The sequence below is a fragment of the Pristis pectinata genome, chromosome 34 (assembly GCF_009764475.1).
Source record: "Pristis pectinata isolate sPriPec2 chromosome 34, sPriPec2.1.pri, whole genome shotgun sequence".
Lineage (NCBI taxonomy): Eukaryota > Metazoa > Chordata > Chondrichthyes > Rhinopristiformes > Pristidae > Pristis > Pristis pectinata.
In genome coordinates, this window is record NC_067438.1 from 7029865 (window position 1) to 7048587 (window position 18723).

Genomic DNA, 18723 nt, shown 5'->3' on the forward strand with positions numbered 1-18723 from the left:
CGCTCAACTTTTGGACAGATCCCATAAATAGATCAACGGAACAAAGACCATCATCCTCGACCTCGAGGGATAGGCACGATGACAACTACAAGTGCAAGACAACAGTGTGGTGATGCAAACTGAGGGAGTGCAGAAAGAAATGCTGAAGTGACAATAATGGAAGAGGTAGAGTTAAGGGTTCGAGGATGTGGCAGCTCCACTGGGAAGGGGATGTGAGAGAGGAGGTTGGTTCAGGAGTCTGACAGAAGCTGTTCTGGGGTTCCGTGATCGGTGGGCCCCTCAGAGGACGGCCTGTGTCGTGGACGGTGCGAATGGGATTCTCGTCTGAAGTGTCGCGGGTGCGTTTTGCGGTTGTTATTTTGCTGCGGTTGGATTCTGATTGCGTAGTTTTTTTTCTTCTTTCTGTATTAGTTGTAGTAGTTTCGACACGGGGTGTCCTTTGGTAGTGCTTTTAGCGAATAATTGTCTGTAAAATAAAATGAACTGTTCTTGAGGCTAGACGTCCGGGCTTTCAAGCTCCTGTATCTTCTCCCAGAAGGTAGAAGAGAGAAAAGGGACTAGCCAGGGTGGCAGGTGTCCTTGTTAGCCTTCCCAAAGCAGCGCACTGTGGAGATGGACAGGATGGAAGGACGTGACATACAGCAAAGAAGGAGCTTCACTCATGCCCTCTTTTTCCCTCCTTTCACAAAGGTGGTTTATTCAGTGATTACAAGAATCACATTAATACAAAAGAACAGTCCTGCATGATTCACACTATTTACAGCTTCAAATGATAACAGGGTCGTCACTATCTAAAACGCACTTGAGCTCCTGAGGGGCCCACCGGTCCTGGAAATCCTCCCATTGTCCCCGGGGACGCTGCGTGCTCCTTTTCCAGGGACACATGGGCACGGCTGTAACCCCGGAAGAGGGGCAGGGAATCGGCTCAGGCGAAACACCTTGACTTATCCTACGCCCTGCGACGGCGTAGGGGGAGGTTCACTCTGTGTCGAACCCCTGCCCTGGAAGAGTACGACAAGTCTGTGTAGGGGGAAGCTTTACTCTGCACCCAAGACAGCAACAGGTTAATGCCGTACACCGATCTCTGGGAGCGAGGCAGGTACAGTGACCGCTGTAATGAAACTGTAATTGGTCATATCTCAATGAGTGAGCATCAACCAACACTTGAGAAGCAAAGGAGAGGAGTTGCTCCCCTGTCAACACTAATCTATGGGCCTGAGTCAGTCCAATTCAAGCGCCTCCCCTTGAACACTCTGTCCCCCAGGGAGAGGGGGAGCCTGCTGGAGCTGCCAACCCTTCACGGAGGTGGCAGAGGACCCAGCGAGGTCCTCCCGAGCCAGCTTTCCCATCAGCCAGGGGATTCCAGTCACGGGCATGTCCTGGCTGACAGGAGGGTAATTGAAAGCTCACAGTGTCGCCGGGAGATTGAAAATCAATCGAGCCCTGGGTCACCAGGCAGCAGCGGGATGTAATCATCGCTGCCCTGGCGATGGCAGTTGCCACGGGAACATCGCAGCAATTTTACTCTGGAGGTGACAGAGAGAAATGTCATCTTGTCCCGGCTCCCGCAAGCAGTGTCATTATTGATTGCGTTGATCTCTCTGCGGTTCCATGTCCCCGCCCCATGCGCGTCCCTTGCAGGACTTCCCAGACCATAGTGACGACCTCTCCTCGCTGCCGTAGCGTGGGTGGAGCTCAACAGCCAAGCTGTGCGCAAGCAAGATCCCACGTGTATAAGATGATGAGAGGCATTGATCGTGTGGATAGTCAGAGGCTTTTTCCCAGGGCTGTAATGGTGGCCACAAGAGGACATGGGTTTAAGGTGCTGGGGAGTAGGTACAGAGGAGATGTCAGGGGTGAGTTTTTTTACTCAGAGAGTGGTGAGTGTGTGGAATGGGCTGCCGGCAACGGTGGTGGAGGCGGATACAATAGGGTCTCTTAAGAGACTTTTGGATAGGTACATGGAGCTGAGAAAAATAGAGGGCTATGGGTAAGCCTAGTAATTTCTAAGATAGGGACACGTTCGGCACAACTTTGTGGGCCAAAGGCCCTGTATAGTGCTGTAGGTTTTCTATGTTTCTGTGTAAACAGCAGGGCCGCAAGGTCGAGACCGCCTGATTCTCGGTGCATTTCCTGGACGACGGACACCTACTGGTGATGGGGCACAATTCCTCCGACCCGCCATAACACGGCAACTGTTGCGGAGGGTCAGAACGTGGCGCCGGGGTTTGACGTGATGGCAGATTACCACACGCACGCGTGAGGGGACAGGAGAGGGCGCAGAGGAGCATCCTGAGACGTTGCTAGTACTGGAAATGTTAGCCAGGAGGAAAGAATGGCTCAGGTGACGTGGTTTCCTTTCCAGAGGAAGGTACAGTTGTCACACAATAATACAGCCCGAAAACAGGCCCTTCGGCCCAACTTGTCCATGCCGGCCATGTGGCCTAACTGACCTTGGTCCACTTGCCTGCATTTGGCCCACATCTCTCTCAATCTTTCCAATCCATGTACCTGTCCAAACACCTTTTAAATGTCATAATTGTACCCGCTTCTACCACTTCCTCTGGCAGCTCGTTCCGTAGACCCACCACCCTCTGTTGCCCCTCAGGTCCCTTTTAAATCTTTCCCCTCTCACCTTAAACCTGTGCCCTCTGGTTTTCGACTTCCCTTCCCTGGGGAAAAGACTTTGGCTCTTCACGTTATCTATGCCCCTCATGATTTTATAGACCTCTAAACAGCCACATGGTTGTGTATAAAATGAAGATGAATCCAGGCAGGATATATCTATTTCCTTTCACAGATCACCCAATTACTAGACGACATAGGTTTACAGCAATCAGTAGAAGGATTAGGACTGAGATGAGATTTATTTCAGTCAGAGAGAAATGGGTGGGTGTGAGAACTGGAAAGTGGGATTTGACCATGGAGAGGAAAGGTTTGGAGGGTCATGGGACTAGCTCACGATAGCTCCATCGTGGTGGATGAGTTGGGCTGATGGGCCTGTTTCCGTGCCGTGTAACTCTAGGACTAGCAGCAAGCTCGGTGACGATGCCAAGGTCATGTTGACTGGGGGTACAGATCCTGGCCAGGATACTGGGGAAAACTGTGCTGCTCTTCATCCAAGGAGTTTGGGGAATGTTCTTGTTCCTTGAGGAGCCTTGGTTCATCACCCTCATTTCAAACAACAGCACCCCCGATAGTGCAGCACTGCCTCAGCACTGGGAGTCAGAGTCATGTAGAAGACAATGGGAAGGGAGTTCTGGTGAACAAACGGTTTCTCTCTCTCTCTCTCTCTCTCTCTCTCTACTGGTAAGCAGCTTGAAACTGCTGGTGAAGCTTAGCAACTCCTTATCAGCTAAGCATGAACTTCAAGGCCACAAGAATAGGGTTGTTTGTGACTGTCTGTGAAAGTAGCGTGAGCTGGTCTAGCAAACCTAAATATGGGTATGGCTGTGCAGTAGGTGGACACCCCCCGGAGAACAATGTATTTAAGCATGTTAGCACCCTGTATTCCTTGAGTCAGGCCATGTGCAGGGAAGAGCAGCACTGACTGTTTGCTCCTCCATGTACCCCCACTCCCGCGTGCGTTAAACAGTAAAGAACTTTTTATACGCTTCTTGGTTCTGCTGTTATCTGATTTATTACAGAGCGCGTGTTGACTTTTACAGTCATACAGCATGGAAACTGGCCCTTCGGCCCATCAAGTCCATACCGACCATCAAACACCCATTTACATTAATCCTACACTAACCACCACATCCCCATCAACTCCCCCCAGATTCTACCACTCACCAACACACATTAAAGGGCGTTTACAGCAGCCAACTAACCTACCAACCCGCATGTCTTTGGGATGTGGGAGGAAATCGGAGCACCCAGGGGAAACCTACCCGGTCACAGGGAGAACATGCAAACTCCACACACACACAGTGCCAGAGGTCGGGATCGAACCCGGGTCAGTGAAGCAGTGAGGCAGAGGCTCTACCCGCTGCGCCATTGTGCAGTAGCTGCCTCCACTGGGATTATTCCCCGGCAACTTTCTTGCTGCATTGGACCCATGGTGACTGAGCGTCTCAGCAGTGACACCCCCCCCAACCCCCCACCCTCCAAAGGCTGCGCCCATCAGCCGCAGGGTAGACCACAAACCCGGCCACGGGCCAAGGCATGCCTGTGGGATCCTGCTGTGCACTAACCAACCAATCTGTGGCTGCAATCGCGGGGCCTGGCATAGAGGGTGGGACCCTCCCCCCCCCCCCGGGTCAAAGACCCACACGTTCGCGCCCCGCTCGCGGGAACCCCACCGGGCACGGAGAGAGTGCTGCAGTGGCAGCAGTGCAGAACAGTCCCCTCTCTGTGTTACACGGAACAGTACAGCACAGGAACAGGCCCTTCAGCCCACCACATCTCTGCTGAACACGATGCCAAATTAAACTAATCCCTATCTGCCTGCACGTGATCCCCAGGCCTTCATTCCCTGCACATTCATGTGCCTCTCTTAAACACCACTATCGTATCTGCCTCCACCACCACCCCTGGCAGCACATTCCAGGCCCCCACCACTCTCTGTGTGAAAAACTTGCCCCACACATCTCCTTTAGACTTCCCCCCCCCCCCACCTTAAATCCACGTACTCTATCTAGTACTTGACATTTCTACCCTGGGAAAAAGGCTCTGACTGTCTCCCCTATCTCTGCCTCTCGTAATTTTATAAACCACTATCAGGTCTCCCCTCCGCCTCCGACACTCCAGAGAAAACAACCCAAGTTTGTCCAACCTCTCCTTATAGCTCATACCCTCTAATCCAGGCAGCATCCTGGTGAACCTCTTCTGCACCCTCTCCAAAGCCCCCACATCCTTCCTGTAATGGGGGCGACCAGAACTGCGCACAATACTCCAAGTGTGGCCTGACCATAGTGTTATACAGCTGCAACATGACTTTCTGTCTCTTATTGCCCCAACCGATGAAGGACACATGCCATACGTTACCACCCTATCTACTTGCGTGGCCACTTAAGATAAGATCTTTATTAGTCACACGTACATCGAAACACACAGTGAAATGCACCTTTTGTTCTGGGGTCAGCCCGCAAGTGTCGCCACGCTTCCAGCGCCAACAGAGCATGCCCACAACTTCCTAACCCGTACGTCTTTGGAATGTGGGAGGAAACCGGAGCACCCGGAGGAAACCCACGCAGACACGGGGAGAACGTACAAACTCCTTACAGACAGCGGCGGGAATTGAACCCGGGTGGCTAGCGCTATAATAGCATTACGCTAACCGCTGCACTACTGTGCCTGCCCTTTTAGGGAGCTATGGACTTGGACCCCAAGACCCCTCTGTATGTCGACACTATTGAGTGTCCTGCCATTAACTGTGTTGTAACGAGGAAGGAGGAAGGGCCAGAAATGTGTGAGGCCCAATTTAGTCGGTGCATGGGCAACAAGGCAAGATTTATCCCATAATCAGCAGCAATGAGACAAGTTATCTATTCCTCTCAGGACACTGTTTTTGGATCTTGCTCATAAAGTCACACAGCACAGAAACAGGCCCTTCAGCCCACCAAGTCCATGCTGACTGCCAAGCACCCATTTGCCAGCACTAATCCCGTTTCCCAGCACTTGATCAGCAGCCCACTATGCCTTGGCAATTCAAGTGCTCATCCAGATGCCTCCAGCAGCTGTACCCAGTTTGTCTGCCGAGTTCTCCTGATCACAGTGGTTTCTACACATAGCCGTTAAGTGCTTTCAGATATGCAGATAGGGATGTGAAAGGGGCTCCTGAATGCAAGTCAGCGTTTCTCTCCCCCTGTGATTCTGCTGTCTGATGAGTAAAATTCCATCATCTCTTGCAGTGGGAAATCAGACTGATGCCATCAGACAGACTCGAGCTCCTGCCAGTACGCAGCCAGCCTTTTGAATAAACAGTCTGCGGATTTTAATGAGGAGCAACGTGACGACGTGACTGAACTTCGACAAGCAGCTAATTCACTGCATGTGACATCTTCCTCAGTCTGAGTGCTTGCTGGGTGCCTGCCTGTGAGTCTCACCACAACCTACAAATCATTTTAAATGTAGTGCACACGGTCGCTCTCTCTCTCTCACACACACAGAGCCATAAGTGTGTACACACACACACACACACACACAGTGCTGTACACATACAAACGCACAGCCATACATAGTCATTGTTGTACACAAACACACAAAACTACACATGTACAAACATGCCCTATACATATATGTGCATGCACATACACAAGTGCACACATAAGCAAAGACATTTATACATAAGCACAGAACCATACATACATGCACACACGTATAGGTATACACAAACACACACTAAACATGCAGCCCTGCGCACGCACGCAAACACACACACACACACACACACACACACACACACACACACACACACACACACACACACACACACACACACAGCCACACATGTACACAGACAGTCACAATGCCACACAGACCCACAGCCCACACCCCCAGGAGCATTAGGCCACTATTCATCCCCTAGCTGAGACAGTTAAGTCAGATCATGGCCAGTCTGCATGTGATGCCTAAACGCCCTCACTGAACAAAAACCCATCAGCTCCAGATATTCCATGAGTAGTGGCGCTGACAGGACCTCTAGCCTGGCATTCCCAGGATTACTCCCCGCTGTGTGCAACGCCCAGGGAGCACTGTCACAGCTGCCTGAACGGATTTGTGTCTGATGGAGAATAAAGTGATTGGGAATGACTGCAATGGGAAGTCAGTCAGTAGGTAAGAAGTGGGGGAAATCGATTTAAAGGCACTTGGTAGAATTAGAGGGGATACTGAGCAAAGAAGTCTTCACCTGAAGAGTGCTGGTAGTTTGGAACTCACTGCCAGGAGTGTTGGAGGCAGAAACTGCCATAACACTTAGATTCCGACAGTCACAGAGTCAACAACGATGGAAACAGGCCCTTCAGCCCAACCAGTCCATGCCGACCAAGATGCCCAAACAAGCTAGTTCCATATCCCTCTAAACCTTTCCTGTCCATGTACCGCTCCACGGCCTTTTATATGTTGTTAGTTTATTTTTTCCTTTCCCAAAAATATGCAGAGTAAATTCAATTGGGACATGTCTTTCTCTACACTCACTGTGCCACCAAATCAATACCTTCCCTTACAACGCACCAAGGCCACTCCTGTTTCCTCTTTGAACAATACACCCTTGAAGTGTAAAAGAGAGGTTGTCGCACAGGATCCAGTCCCTCAGTGCCCAGCAGCAGGACCCTAGACTGTGGTCCTTCCCCACAGAACCTTTACAGTGGCTGCACTGAGCTTCAGCGTGCCCCTCAGCACGTCCTCCTGCACCCTGGAATGTGCCAGTGGGCAGCATTCCCTTACGGACATCTCCTTACACCAGAGGACCAACGAGTCTCAGGCAGACCAAAGTGCGTCTTTCACCGAGTTGACGATCTTCCAGCGGCGCTCAATGTTCATCACGGTGGGTGTCCCTGGGAACAGCCCACAAATCACAGACTCGTGTCTCCTCATATGGCAAACCCCAGGAACCAATCTGGTGAATCTTCGCATTCCCTCTGCAGCAGGTACATCCTTTTTCAGGCAAGAACCAGAACTGTCTACAATACTCCAAATGCAGTCTCACCATGACCGATATAATTGTAGCAATACATCTCTCCTCCTGGTATTGGCATTGGTATTGGTTTATTATTATCACTTGTACCGAGGTACAGTGAAAAACGCGTCTTGCATACCGTTCATACAGGTCAATTCATTACACTGCAGTTACAATGGGTCAGTACAGAGTGCATTCAGGTAGTACAGGTAAAAACAATAACAGTACTGAATGAAGTGTCACAGCTACAGAGAAAGTGCAGTGCAATAAGGTGCAAGGTCACAAAAAGGTAGACCGTGAGGTCAGAGTCCATCTCATTGTATAAGGGAACCGTTCAATAGTCTTATCACAGTGGGGTAGAAGCTGTTCTTAAGTCTGGTGGTATGTGCCCTCAGGCTCCTGTATCTCCTACCCGGCGGAAGAGGAGAGAAGAGAGAATGACCCGGGTGGGTGGGGTCTTTGATTATGCCGGCTGCCCAACATACTTTCTGCATTCCTATTTGCTAGCTGCACTGACACAAAAGCTTTCAGGGTCTGGTGTACACAGACACTGAGGTTCCCTTCAACATCAACACTACCCAATCTCTCACCATTTAAGAAAGTACACAGCTCTCTGTCAGTGCACCACTGTGGAAGGAAGTGATAACATTGGAGAGAGTGCAGTGTAGCCGCAGAGTCATTGCAGTCATACAGAATGGAAAAAGCCCCTTCAGCCCACTGAGTTTGTGCCGACTATTGACCACCTATTTACACTAATCCTACGTCAATCCCATTTTACATTCTCACCATCCTGCCATCAACTGGGTGGTGGTGGAGGTGAGTGTGACAGAGGTGCTTAAGAGGCTCTTAGATGGGCATATGGATGTGCAGAGAATGGAGGGATATGGACCTCGTGTAGGCAGAAGGGATTAGTTTAGTTAGGTGTTTAATTACTAGTTTAATTAGCTCAGCACAACATTGTGGTCCGAAGGGCCTGTTCCTGTGCTGTACTGTTCTAACATCCCCAGATTCTACCACTCACCTACACACGAGGGACAACTTACAGCGGTCAATTCACCTACAAACCCGCCGCCTTTGGGATGTGGGAGGAAACCGGAGCACCCGGGGGAAACCCATGGGGTCACGGGGAGAACGTGCAAACTCCGCACACACAGACGGCGCCGGAGGTCGGGATCGAACCCAGGTCTCTGGGACGGTGAGGCAGCAGCTGGAATGTTATGACCACGAGGACGGACGGGCGAGGCTGGAGCTGTTCGCCTTGGAACAAAGGAGACTAAATGGAGATAAGCGAAGTGACGACAAGGTGAACAGCAACAACGGAGGCACGAGGGAGTCTGGAGCCAAGAAACAGCAACAACATGTTTCCCATAGCAGTGGGGTCAGTAACTATGGGACAAGGACTTACAATGAAAGGATCCAAGAGGAATTGAGAAAAACCTTTTCCATATTTCCATGTAACATAGGAGGAGGCCATTTGTCCCATCGTATCAGTTCTCCAAGCAACCCCATACCCCCAGCAACACACACACACACACACACACACACACACACACACACACACACACACACACACACACACACACACAAACACACACGCTGGAGGAACTCAGCAGGACAAGCAGCATTTAAGGAGGGAAATAAGCAGTCGACACGTCGGGCCGAGGCACTTCCTGAAATGTCGACTGCTTATTTCCCTCCATAGACGCTGCCTGACCTGCTGAGTTCCTCCTGTGTTTTGTGTGTGTTGCTCCAGATTCCAGCATCTGCATCCTGTGTCCCCATTCCCCCAGTTATTTCCCTGTAACCTACTCCCTTTTACATGCCCAGTAACAACCCCTGATTTTCCCTTGACACGAGGGTCAACTTACAGCAGTCAGTTAGCCTACCAACCCGCACGGCTTTGGGATGTGGGAGGAAACTGGAGCGCCGGGGGAAAACCCACGGGGTCACAGGGAGAACGTGCAAACTCCACACGGACAGTGCCGGAGGTCGGGATCGAACCCGGTTCACTGGAGCTGCGAGGCAGTGCCTCTACCCGCTGCACCACTGTGCCATCTAACGGAGTGCTGAGCATCTGGAACAATGGCCAGAAGTACATCAGAGGCAAAAATCCCCTCATTGCATTTGGAACAAACCAGCGCGAATGCTTAAAGAACCCTGGACCTAGAGAATCAGGAGCTGGGGAATGGAAGCATTTTTTTTGGTCTGGCATGAATACAATAGGCCGAATGGCCTTCTCCTGTACTGTATATTCCTGAGATTCATTGAGGTCCTGAAAGGAAAGGTGCTGCAGAATTGTTCTCCTTCCTTTGCTGGTGGTGTTATCTGTTGCCCCAATGTGCATAGCTCGACAGCTCCAGCAACCTAGGTTCGATTCTAACAGCCAGTGTTGTTTGTTGGGGAGTTTGCATGTTCTCCCTGTGACTGCATGGGTTTCTCCTGGGTGCTCCGGTTTCCTCCCTCATCCCAAATTACCTGTGGGTTGATAGGTTAATTGCCCGCTGTAAATTGCCCCTGGTGTGTAGGTGAGAGATAGGAGAATCAGTGGGGGGGGGGGCACATGAAAGGAAATGGGTTGCAGAGAAAAATAAATGGGGAGATGGCACAGTGAACGGCAGGTTGTTGAACAGCGAGACCTTGGGGTAGAAGTATACAGTTCCCTGAATATGGGAACACTGGTAGACGGGGGGCGGGGGGGGGGGTGGTGGTGAGGAAGGGGTATGGCCCGGTAGTGTAGCAGTTAGCGCGACGCTATTACATCGACGGGGTTCGATTCCCGTCGCTGTCTGTAAGGAGATTGTACGTTCTCCTGCATCTGCATGGGTTTCCTCCGGGAGCTCCGGTTTCCTCCCACATTGCAAAGAAGTACAGGTAGGTTAATTTGGGTTTAAAAAATGGGTGGCGCAGACTTGTTGGGCCGGAAGGGCCTGTTACCACGCTGTAAATAAATAAAAAGAAATAAAATGCTTGCCATCATCGGCTGAGGCACTGAGTACCAGAGTTGGGACATCATGTTACAGTTGCACCGAATGTTGGTTAGGCCGCACTTGGAGTATTGTGAACACGTGAGACTGCAGATGCTGCCTGATCTGCTGAGTTCCCCCTGCACTTTGTGTGTTGCCAGGAGCATTGTGTGCAGTATTAGTCACCACTCTACAGGGAAGGATGTGATTATGCTAGACAGGGTGCAGAAAAGATTCACATGGATGTCATGTGGATTGGAGGGCTTATCAGGAGAGACTGGGTCTGTTTTCCCAGGAGCGAAGGAGGCTGAGAGGTGACATGATAGGGGTACATAAATTAATGAAAGGCAATGAATAGCCAGTGTCTATTTCCCATGGTAGGGGTGTCAAAAACTAGAGGGCATAGGTTTAAGGTGAGAGGGAGGAGGTTTAAAGGGGATCTAAGGGGTAAATTTCTCACACAAAGAGTAGTTGGTGTCTGGGATGAGCTGGAGGCAGGAACAGTAACAATATTTAAGGGGCACCTGGACAGGTACTTGAATGAGCAGGGCACAGAGGGATACGGAATTAATGCAGGCAAGTGGGATTAATATAGATAGACATGATGGTTGGCATGGACGCAGTGGGCCAAAGAGTCTGTTTCTATGTTGTACAACTCTCCAAATGGGATTGATCTGGGACTGGCATAGATGGGTTGAATGGTTTCATTTACAGTAAGAAAACATGAGAAAAGTCTAAGTTGAACTTATTGTCATATGCATGAGTCCATGTGTGCACAGGTGCAATGAAAATCTTACTTGCAGCGGCATCACAGGCACACAGCATTACAGACCATAAGATATAGGAGCAGAATTAGGCCATTCGGCCCATCAAGTCTGCTCCATCATTCAATCATGGCTGATTTTATTTTAAACCCAATTCTCCCGCCTTCTCTCCATAACCCTTAACCCTTTTACCAGTCAAGTACCTATCAATACACCCAATGACTTGGCCTCCACAGCCCTTTGTGGCAACAGATTCCACAGATTCACCACCCTCCTCATCCCAGTTCTAAAGGGGGGGTCCCTTTATTCTGAGGCTGCCCCCTAGACTCTCCCACTAATGGAAACATCCTCTCCGTGTCCGGTCTATCCAGGCCATTCAGTATCCGGTAGGTTTCAATAACACGACACTCGCAAGGAAAACATAAATTAAACATAAATTATGCACAATTATACAAGAAGGAAAACAAATCAGGAAAAAAAAGGATATGAGACATGCCCGTGGCCCATTCTCACAGGGCAGATGGTTGGTGCGCCCTCGGAGGACATGGTGCCCCAACATCTGGGTCAAGAGCACATCAACATCTGTCTCCCACCAGCCTGTGAAAGGGCAATGAGGGATGGCCAATAAATGCTGGCAATACCCACATCCCAAAACTAAACAGAAATATTAATCTGCATTTAATACTTACAGTTAACTAACATTCTGTTATGTTTTGCAAGGTGAAATGAGCACCTAATGCACAGCTGGCCGCTGCCTGTCGGTTGCCATGGTTTCTGACTTCCCCGTGACCCCGCCAGGGAGCGGTCCCAGCGGCGATCGATTAACCTGCTTGAGGGCCTTGGCAACCGACGGGCTGGCGGCACTCGATTGGTGGAGCCTGGTGGCCATTTTGAGAAGGGCGAGGGCGGCGGGCGGAGGGAGGGAGCGGAGCGCCGGGGCCCGGGGAGGAGGCCCGCCGAACGGCAGCCGGAGGCAGGGAGCGGAGCGGAGCGGAGCGCACCGCACCACCGGGACCTGAGGGAGCGGTCCGCGGAGCGGCAGCCGAGGGGAGAGGCGTTGCCGCAGAGGACGGTCCGCCGAGTGTCGTCGAGCTGCTCGGCCACGGCTTCGAGGAGGAAAAGGCCGTCTTAAAGGGACAGTCCACTCGGCAGGAGTCTTAAAGGGACAGTCCACGCGGCAGGAGTCTTAAAGGGACAGTCCACTCGGAGGGCGTCTTAAAGGGACAGTCCACTCGGCGGGAGTCTTAAAGGGACAGTCCACTCGGAGGGCGTCTTAAAGGGACAGTCCACTCGGCAGGAGTCTTAAAAGGACAGTCCACTCGGCGGGAGTCTTAAAGGGACAGTCCACCCGGAGGGCGTCTTAAAGGGACAGTCCACTCGGCAGGCGTCTTAAAGGGACAGTCCACTCGGCAGGAGTCTTAAAGCGACAGTCCACTTGGTGGGATTCTTACAGCGACAGTCCTCTTCCTAAAGTGATAGTCTGCAGTAAGGCTTATCCTAACTTCTTGTAGGGTCAGTCCACTCAAAACAAGCAGCTATCACCCTCCGGCGGCACATTTCCCTGGCACTTCAAAGCTACAGTTGTTGACAGTGTGTTGGTACCTTGAAGGTTGGGCAGTGCCTTGGCCTGTCTGCAACCTCGGACCTCGAGCTTTTGCGGGTGAGACCCCCTGTCGCCGATGAGATGGCTGACCTGAACCGTCAGCTGCGCGAGTACCTGTCGCAGTCCCGGGCAGGGCAAGCGGGGGAAGCAGCTGACAGCGAACCGCTCCTCATCCCGGATTCTGACCCCCCGCCGCCCGCGCCCAGCTGGGCCAGCAGGCTGAACCCTTTCTCCAGGCTGGGCGGCAACTCGGCCCAACCCCAGAGCTCCAGCCCTTCAGCGGGGGGAGGGTTGTGGGGGACAGAACCAGACCCCTGCCTGCCCTCTCTGTCCCGTCGCCAGCGGCTGATGGGCTTCGGCCTGTGCCTGGCGATGGGCCTGCTCTGCTTCGGCCTCTCAGCCATGTACGCCCCCTTCCTGCTGCTGAAAGCCCGCAAGTTTGCCTTGCTCTTCACACTGGGGAGCCTGTTCCTGCTGGGCAGCCTGGCCTTGCTGCGAGGGCCTTGGAACCAGCTGCTGCTGCTGGCCTCCTGGGACCACCTGCCCTTCACCGCCACCTACCTTGGCTCGCTGCTGGCCACCCTCTATGCTGCCCTGGCGCTGCAGAGCACCCTCTTCACCGCCCTGGCCGCCACCTTCCAGCTGGTCGCTCTGGCAGGATACCTCCTCAGCTCCGTGCCCGGGGGAGCGGCTGGCCTCCGCTTCCTGGGCGGCCTCTTCACCTCCGTCTTCAAGCGGACTGTCAGCAAGTCCCTGCCCCTGTGAGGCCAGCTCCGGGGCACTGGCGTGGCACAGTTTGCACACCGTCATGCCGCCCCAAAGACTGAAGCACAAGATCTCGGCCATCGCTCCCAGCTGTCAAGAGCTGCTGCCTTTAAGAGGAACCTCCATCTGCCCTCTCCGATGGATACAGAAGATCCGATGGCCTCTCTCCACAAGGACAGCGAGAGTTCTCCCAAGAGAGAGACAACGCAGGGTTTCAACCGGAAACGCCTACAATTCCTTCCCGCCCCAACAGATGCTGCTCGACCCGCTGTTCCTCCAGCAGATTGCAAATTGCTCTAAAATTCTCCCGAGCCTCCTTTACCCTGTAATGATCCATCAATCAACAGAAGTTTGACCTCAGTGGAAATTCACTCTGCGTTTTGTACAGCAGCATCTACGCTTCAAGTTCACCATTAGCTGCAAAGCAATTTGGTGAAGGTCCTCATGTCGTGAAAGGCGACATGTAAATACTTAATTGGGGGAAGGAAGAGGGAAAGGGGATGATGGATTCTGACCACAGCAGCCTGTAACGTCCAGATAAAGCAGCCAGTAGTGACCATCGGAAGGACCAACAGGCAGCACAGAACAACAAGGGAGATTGGGTTGGGAGATGGACAACTTCAACATGTACATATTATTGTGTAAAATAAAAGGTAATCGAACTGCAAAACAAAAATACTGATTGAATAAACGGCAGACGTGAACAATTGGCTGAATTTTAACTCCACTGTGCTGGTGTGTCCCCTGTTTGCAGGAACCAAAGACTAGATGGTGGGTCTGTGGCTGGGATTTGGAGGGAAGACTTGCTACCTGTGAGCTGTGAGTTCAGCGGCTGCAAACTGTGCCTGATGGTGCGATGGTGTTGTAAAAAGTGTACACACTCAGTTCAATTAAATACTTAAAGTAGGATGTGGAGATGATAGAGTCTGTGTCCCTCTAAAGAAAAGCTGTAGTGGAGAGGGTATGGGATCTCCATACAGTGATTTACTGGTGGGGACGGGTCTGTCGCTGTATAACACTGGGGTAACAGTGCTGGTGGGGATGGGTCTGTCGCTGTATAACACCGGGGTACAGTGCTGGTGGGGATGGGTCTGTCACTGTATAACACTGGGGTACAGTGCTGGTGGGGACGGGTCTGTCGCTGTATAACACCGGGGTACAGTGCTGGTGGGGATGGGTCTGTCGCTGTATAACACCGGGGTACAGTGCTGGTGGGGATGGGTCTGTCGCTGCATAACACTGCGGTACAGTACTGGTGGGGATGGCTGGCGGGAGGATACATCCTGCAGTCATTTCCTGAGGTTAGTGGGGAGTTGATGAGAAGCTGCGGAGAATAATACGGGGCCCCAGTGTGTGAGAACAGGGGCCCCAGAGCGTTTAAAGGAAGTATGGGAATCAGCAACCAGTGAGCCAGTGCTGAACCACATCCAGATTTCCAAACAATGGGCAAGCAGATTACCAGAGTTTTACTGCACCAAGTAGGAATGTCACCTTGGACAGCCCCGTGTGGTAATCCCAAACACCACTGTGTTGGGTTTTCATCGCCTGCTAATTCACCGGGGAGCAGCCATTACTGTGTTCGGCTGATGAAAAACAATGGATTTGTAATGGGGCACGGCTGAAGACCAGCTAGTCACAGCCAGACTTCCATGCAGAACCGGAAACTGCCAGAAGAACTCGGCAGGTCAGGCTGCATCCATGGAGGGGGGAGCAGAACTCCAGTGGGAGTGCCGTACCTCTGGGTGGAACATTAATGGTGGTGCTACCTGTTCCCTCTGCTGCATACGAGAAGGCGCAATGGTTTCAAACAATCCCTTGGTGTACTGGTCAGCATGGACATCGTGGGCCAAATGGCCTGCTTCTGCGCTGTATGACTCGCGACCACTCTCTCAAACTAAAATGTCCTGACCCCTGTTACATGGCTTCATGTGGGAGCTTGATGTGCACAAATTTGTCCAACGGGAGTTCCCCACAGCAGCAACTCCTCTGCAGAGGTACTTGGAAAATGCCAGCGAGTTTTCTCTTGGGCTGGGAGTGGGGACTTTGGTGACAGTCCCTTGCTGTCGGCTTTGGGTGGCAGTCCCTTGCAGACACTGATGGGGCAGGACCTGCTGTTTTGACCGTTTTATGCATCGACATCTGCTCTGCAATTTCCGGAGGGGCACCAAGCTGTCACTTGGCATATATTGATCTGACAGGCAGGTACAAAGCCAGCATAGCTCCCACATCACAGGAGGGCGACGCTGGGAGTCTAATGCCAAGAGGAGAGCCTCAACTCCCCCAGGCACAAGTGGCCAGCTGCTTTCCCAGAACAGTTCTGACAGCCGGTGTGGCCTCGGCTGAGATCTTTGACGTTCAAAAACACTCAGGAGCCGTTAAAACATAATATTTTAAAAAAAATAATTGGAACACCAGCAAATAGTCTCACAGTGATTTTAAAAAATCAGCTAACTAAATTAAAGCACATCAAAAGGTTTGGGCCAGAAATGGTTTGTTTCCCAGTCAGTTGGACGGAGCAGCTTCAGTGTAGAAGGGCCAGCCCCAAGAGCTCGGGTATCTGTGGCTGTTGGCATTGCCCTATTGGACGCTATGTGAAGTCCACCAGTGTCCTGAACCTTTGCCCAGTTGACTGTTTAACTCTAATCACTCCAGTTTAGGAACATGATGATCACTTTGCACTAAAATGGACTTTGTATTTTCTCTTGTTCTAATTGTGTTCTTTCTCATAAAAATTGTGTATGTGCTTAATTTATGTTTTTCTTGTGAATGCTGCTTATATAATGTTCTGTGCCTGTGATGCTGCTGCAAGTATTTCACTGCACCTGTGCACACATGTGCTTGTGCATCTGACAACTCAACTTTGACGTTATCCTCACACTTTAGAGTCATACAGCATGGAAACAGGCCCTTCGGCCCAACTCATCCATGCTGACCATCTAAGCTAATCCCATTTGCCAGTGTTTGGCCCATATCCCTCTAAACCTTTCCTATCCATGTACTTTATCCATTGTTACATTTGATTTATAAGGGCTCAACACTGCACAATGCTCTGCCAACTTAAGACAGCATGGCACATGGCATTTTGAACCAACCTGTTTTAAGAAGACCACTATCATCCTGGTACCTAAGAAAAGCAAGGTAACATGCCTTAATGACTACCGACTGGTGGCTCTGACATCCACTATCATGAAGTGCTTCGAGAGGCTGGTTATGGCATGCATTAAACTCCAGTCTCCCGGAAAACCTTGACCCATTGCAATTTGCCTACTGCTGAAACAGGTCTGCAGTGGACCCCATCTCCCTGGCCCTACACTCATCTCTGGAGCATCTGAACTAAAGACACCTACATTAGCCTATTGTTTATTGACTACAGCTCTGCCTTCAATACTATAATTCTAAGAAAATTCAGCACCAAACTTTGAGATCTGGGAATCAACAACTCCCTCTGTAACTGGATCCTTGACTTTCTGACCAACAGACTGCAATCAGTGAGGATAGGCAGCAACTCCTCCAGCATGATTATTCTCAACACTGGTGCCCCATAAGGCTGCGTCCTCAGCCCTCTACTCCCTATATACTCATAACTGCGTGGCCAGATTCTGCTCTAACTCCATCTACAATTTGCAGACGATACCACCATAGTGGGCTGTATCTCAAATAACGATGTCGAAGTATTGGAAGGAGATAGCTTAGAGACGTGGTATCATAACAACAACCTTTCCCTAGATGATAGCAAAACAAAAGAGCTGGTCATTGACTTCAGGAAGGGGGGCAGTGCACATGTTCCTGTCTACATCAATGGTGCTGAGGTTGGGAGGGTTGAAAGCCTCATGTTCCCGGGAGTGAACCACCAATAACCTGTCCTGGTCCAACCACATAGACGCCATGGCCTAGAAAGCTCACCAGCGCCAAAGAAATCTGGCATGTCCCCATCGACTCAACAATTTTTATTGATGCACCATAGAAAGCATCCTATCTGGATGCATCATGGCTTGGTATAGCAACTGCTTTGCCCGGGACTGCAAGAAACTGCAGAGATTTGTGGACACAGCCCAGCACGTCGTGGAAACCAGCCTCCCCTCCATGGACTCTTGTCTATACCTCTCGCTGCCTTGGTGAAGCAGCCGGCATAATCAAAGACCCCACCCACCCGGGTCATTCTCTCTTCTCCCCTCTCCCATCAGGCAGAAGATACAGGAGCCTGAGGGCACATACCACCAGGCTCAAGGACAACTTCTATCCCATTGTTACAAGACTATTGAACAGTTCCCTTATGAGATGGACTCTTGACTTCACAATCTACCTTGTTATGACCTTGCACCTTATTATCTACCTGCACTGCACTTCCTCTGTAGCTGTGACACTTTACTCTCTATTCTGTTGTTTTTACCCTGTACTACCTCAATGCACTGTGTAATGAATTGACCTGTACGATCGGTATGCAAGACAAGTTTTTCACTGTACCTTGGTACAAGTGACAATAATAAACCAACACCAACGTCCATCCAGAGGCACGCTACCTCACATACAGACTGCCAGCGGCCCAGGTTAAATTTAATTATTTTTTTAAATATTATATTTCACTTGCTTTAAATTTAGATCAAGTTTCCAGCATCTGCAGTTCCTTGATTTTCAATGAAACAGCTTTGCCAGCTCTCTGGGACTTGCCTCAAGCAACATCCAGAAGAATCATAAGGAGGACTATTTTTTTCTCCCATTTTCTTTCAGCATTTTCATCTTGCTGCTTTAACAAAATATTTGGAGTTGGGGATTGGGGGAGAACCTGGTTTGACTGAGAGTCAGATTAATACAATTGGGAATGAAGATGGTGCCTAAGGGGCTACTTCTATGCTGCATGACTATCGATCTCTCAACCTTCTTATTGACTGAAGGCCTGGAAATGCACCAATGGCAGCAAGAGTCAGAGATGTTGAGCTGATAACATTTGTTCCCCACAAGTGCCGGTCATTAACCATCTCCAGCATCAGATAGTGTAACCAGTTGCCATTA

At 50.8% G+C, this 18723-nt stretch overlaps 2 protein-coding genes across 2 annotated transcripts in view; one reads left to right on the plus strand and one right to left on the minus strand.

Annotated features, from left to right (window-relative positions):
• LOC127585838 (gamma-aminobutyric acid type B receptor subunit 1-like) overlaps nucleotides 1-18723 on the minus strand; it is a 60948-nt gene that overhangs the window by 15926 nt on the left and 26299 nt on the right. The window lies entirely within an intron of this gene.
• sft2d3 (SFT2 domain containing 3) lies at nucleotides 12271-14615 on the plus strand. The gene has a single exon (XM_052043957.1). The coding sequence runs from the start codon at nucleotides 13030-13032 to the stop codon at nucleotides 13711-13713; it is 684 nt and encodes a 227-aa protein (XP_051899917.1). The 5' UTR covers nucleotides 12271-13029; the 3' UTR covers nucleotides 13714-14615.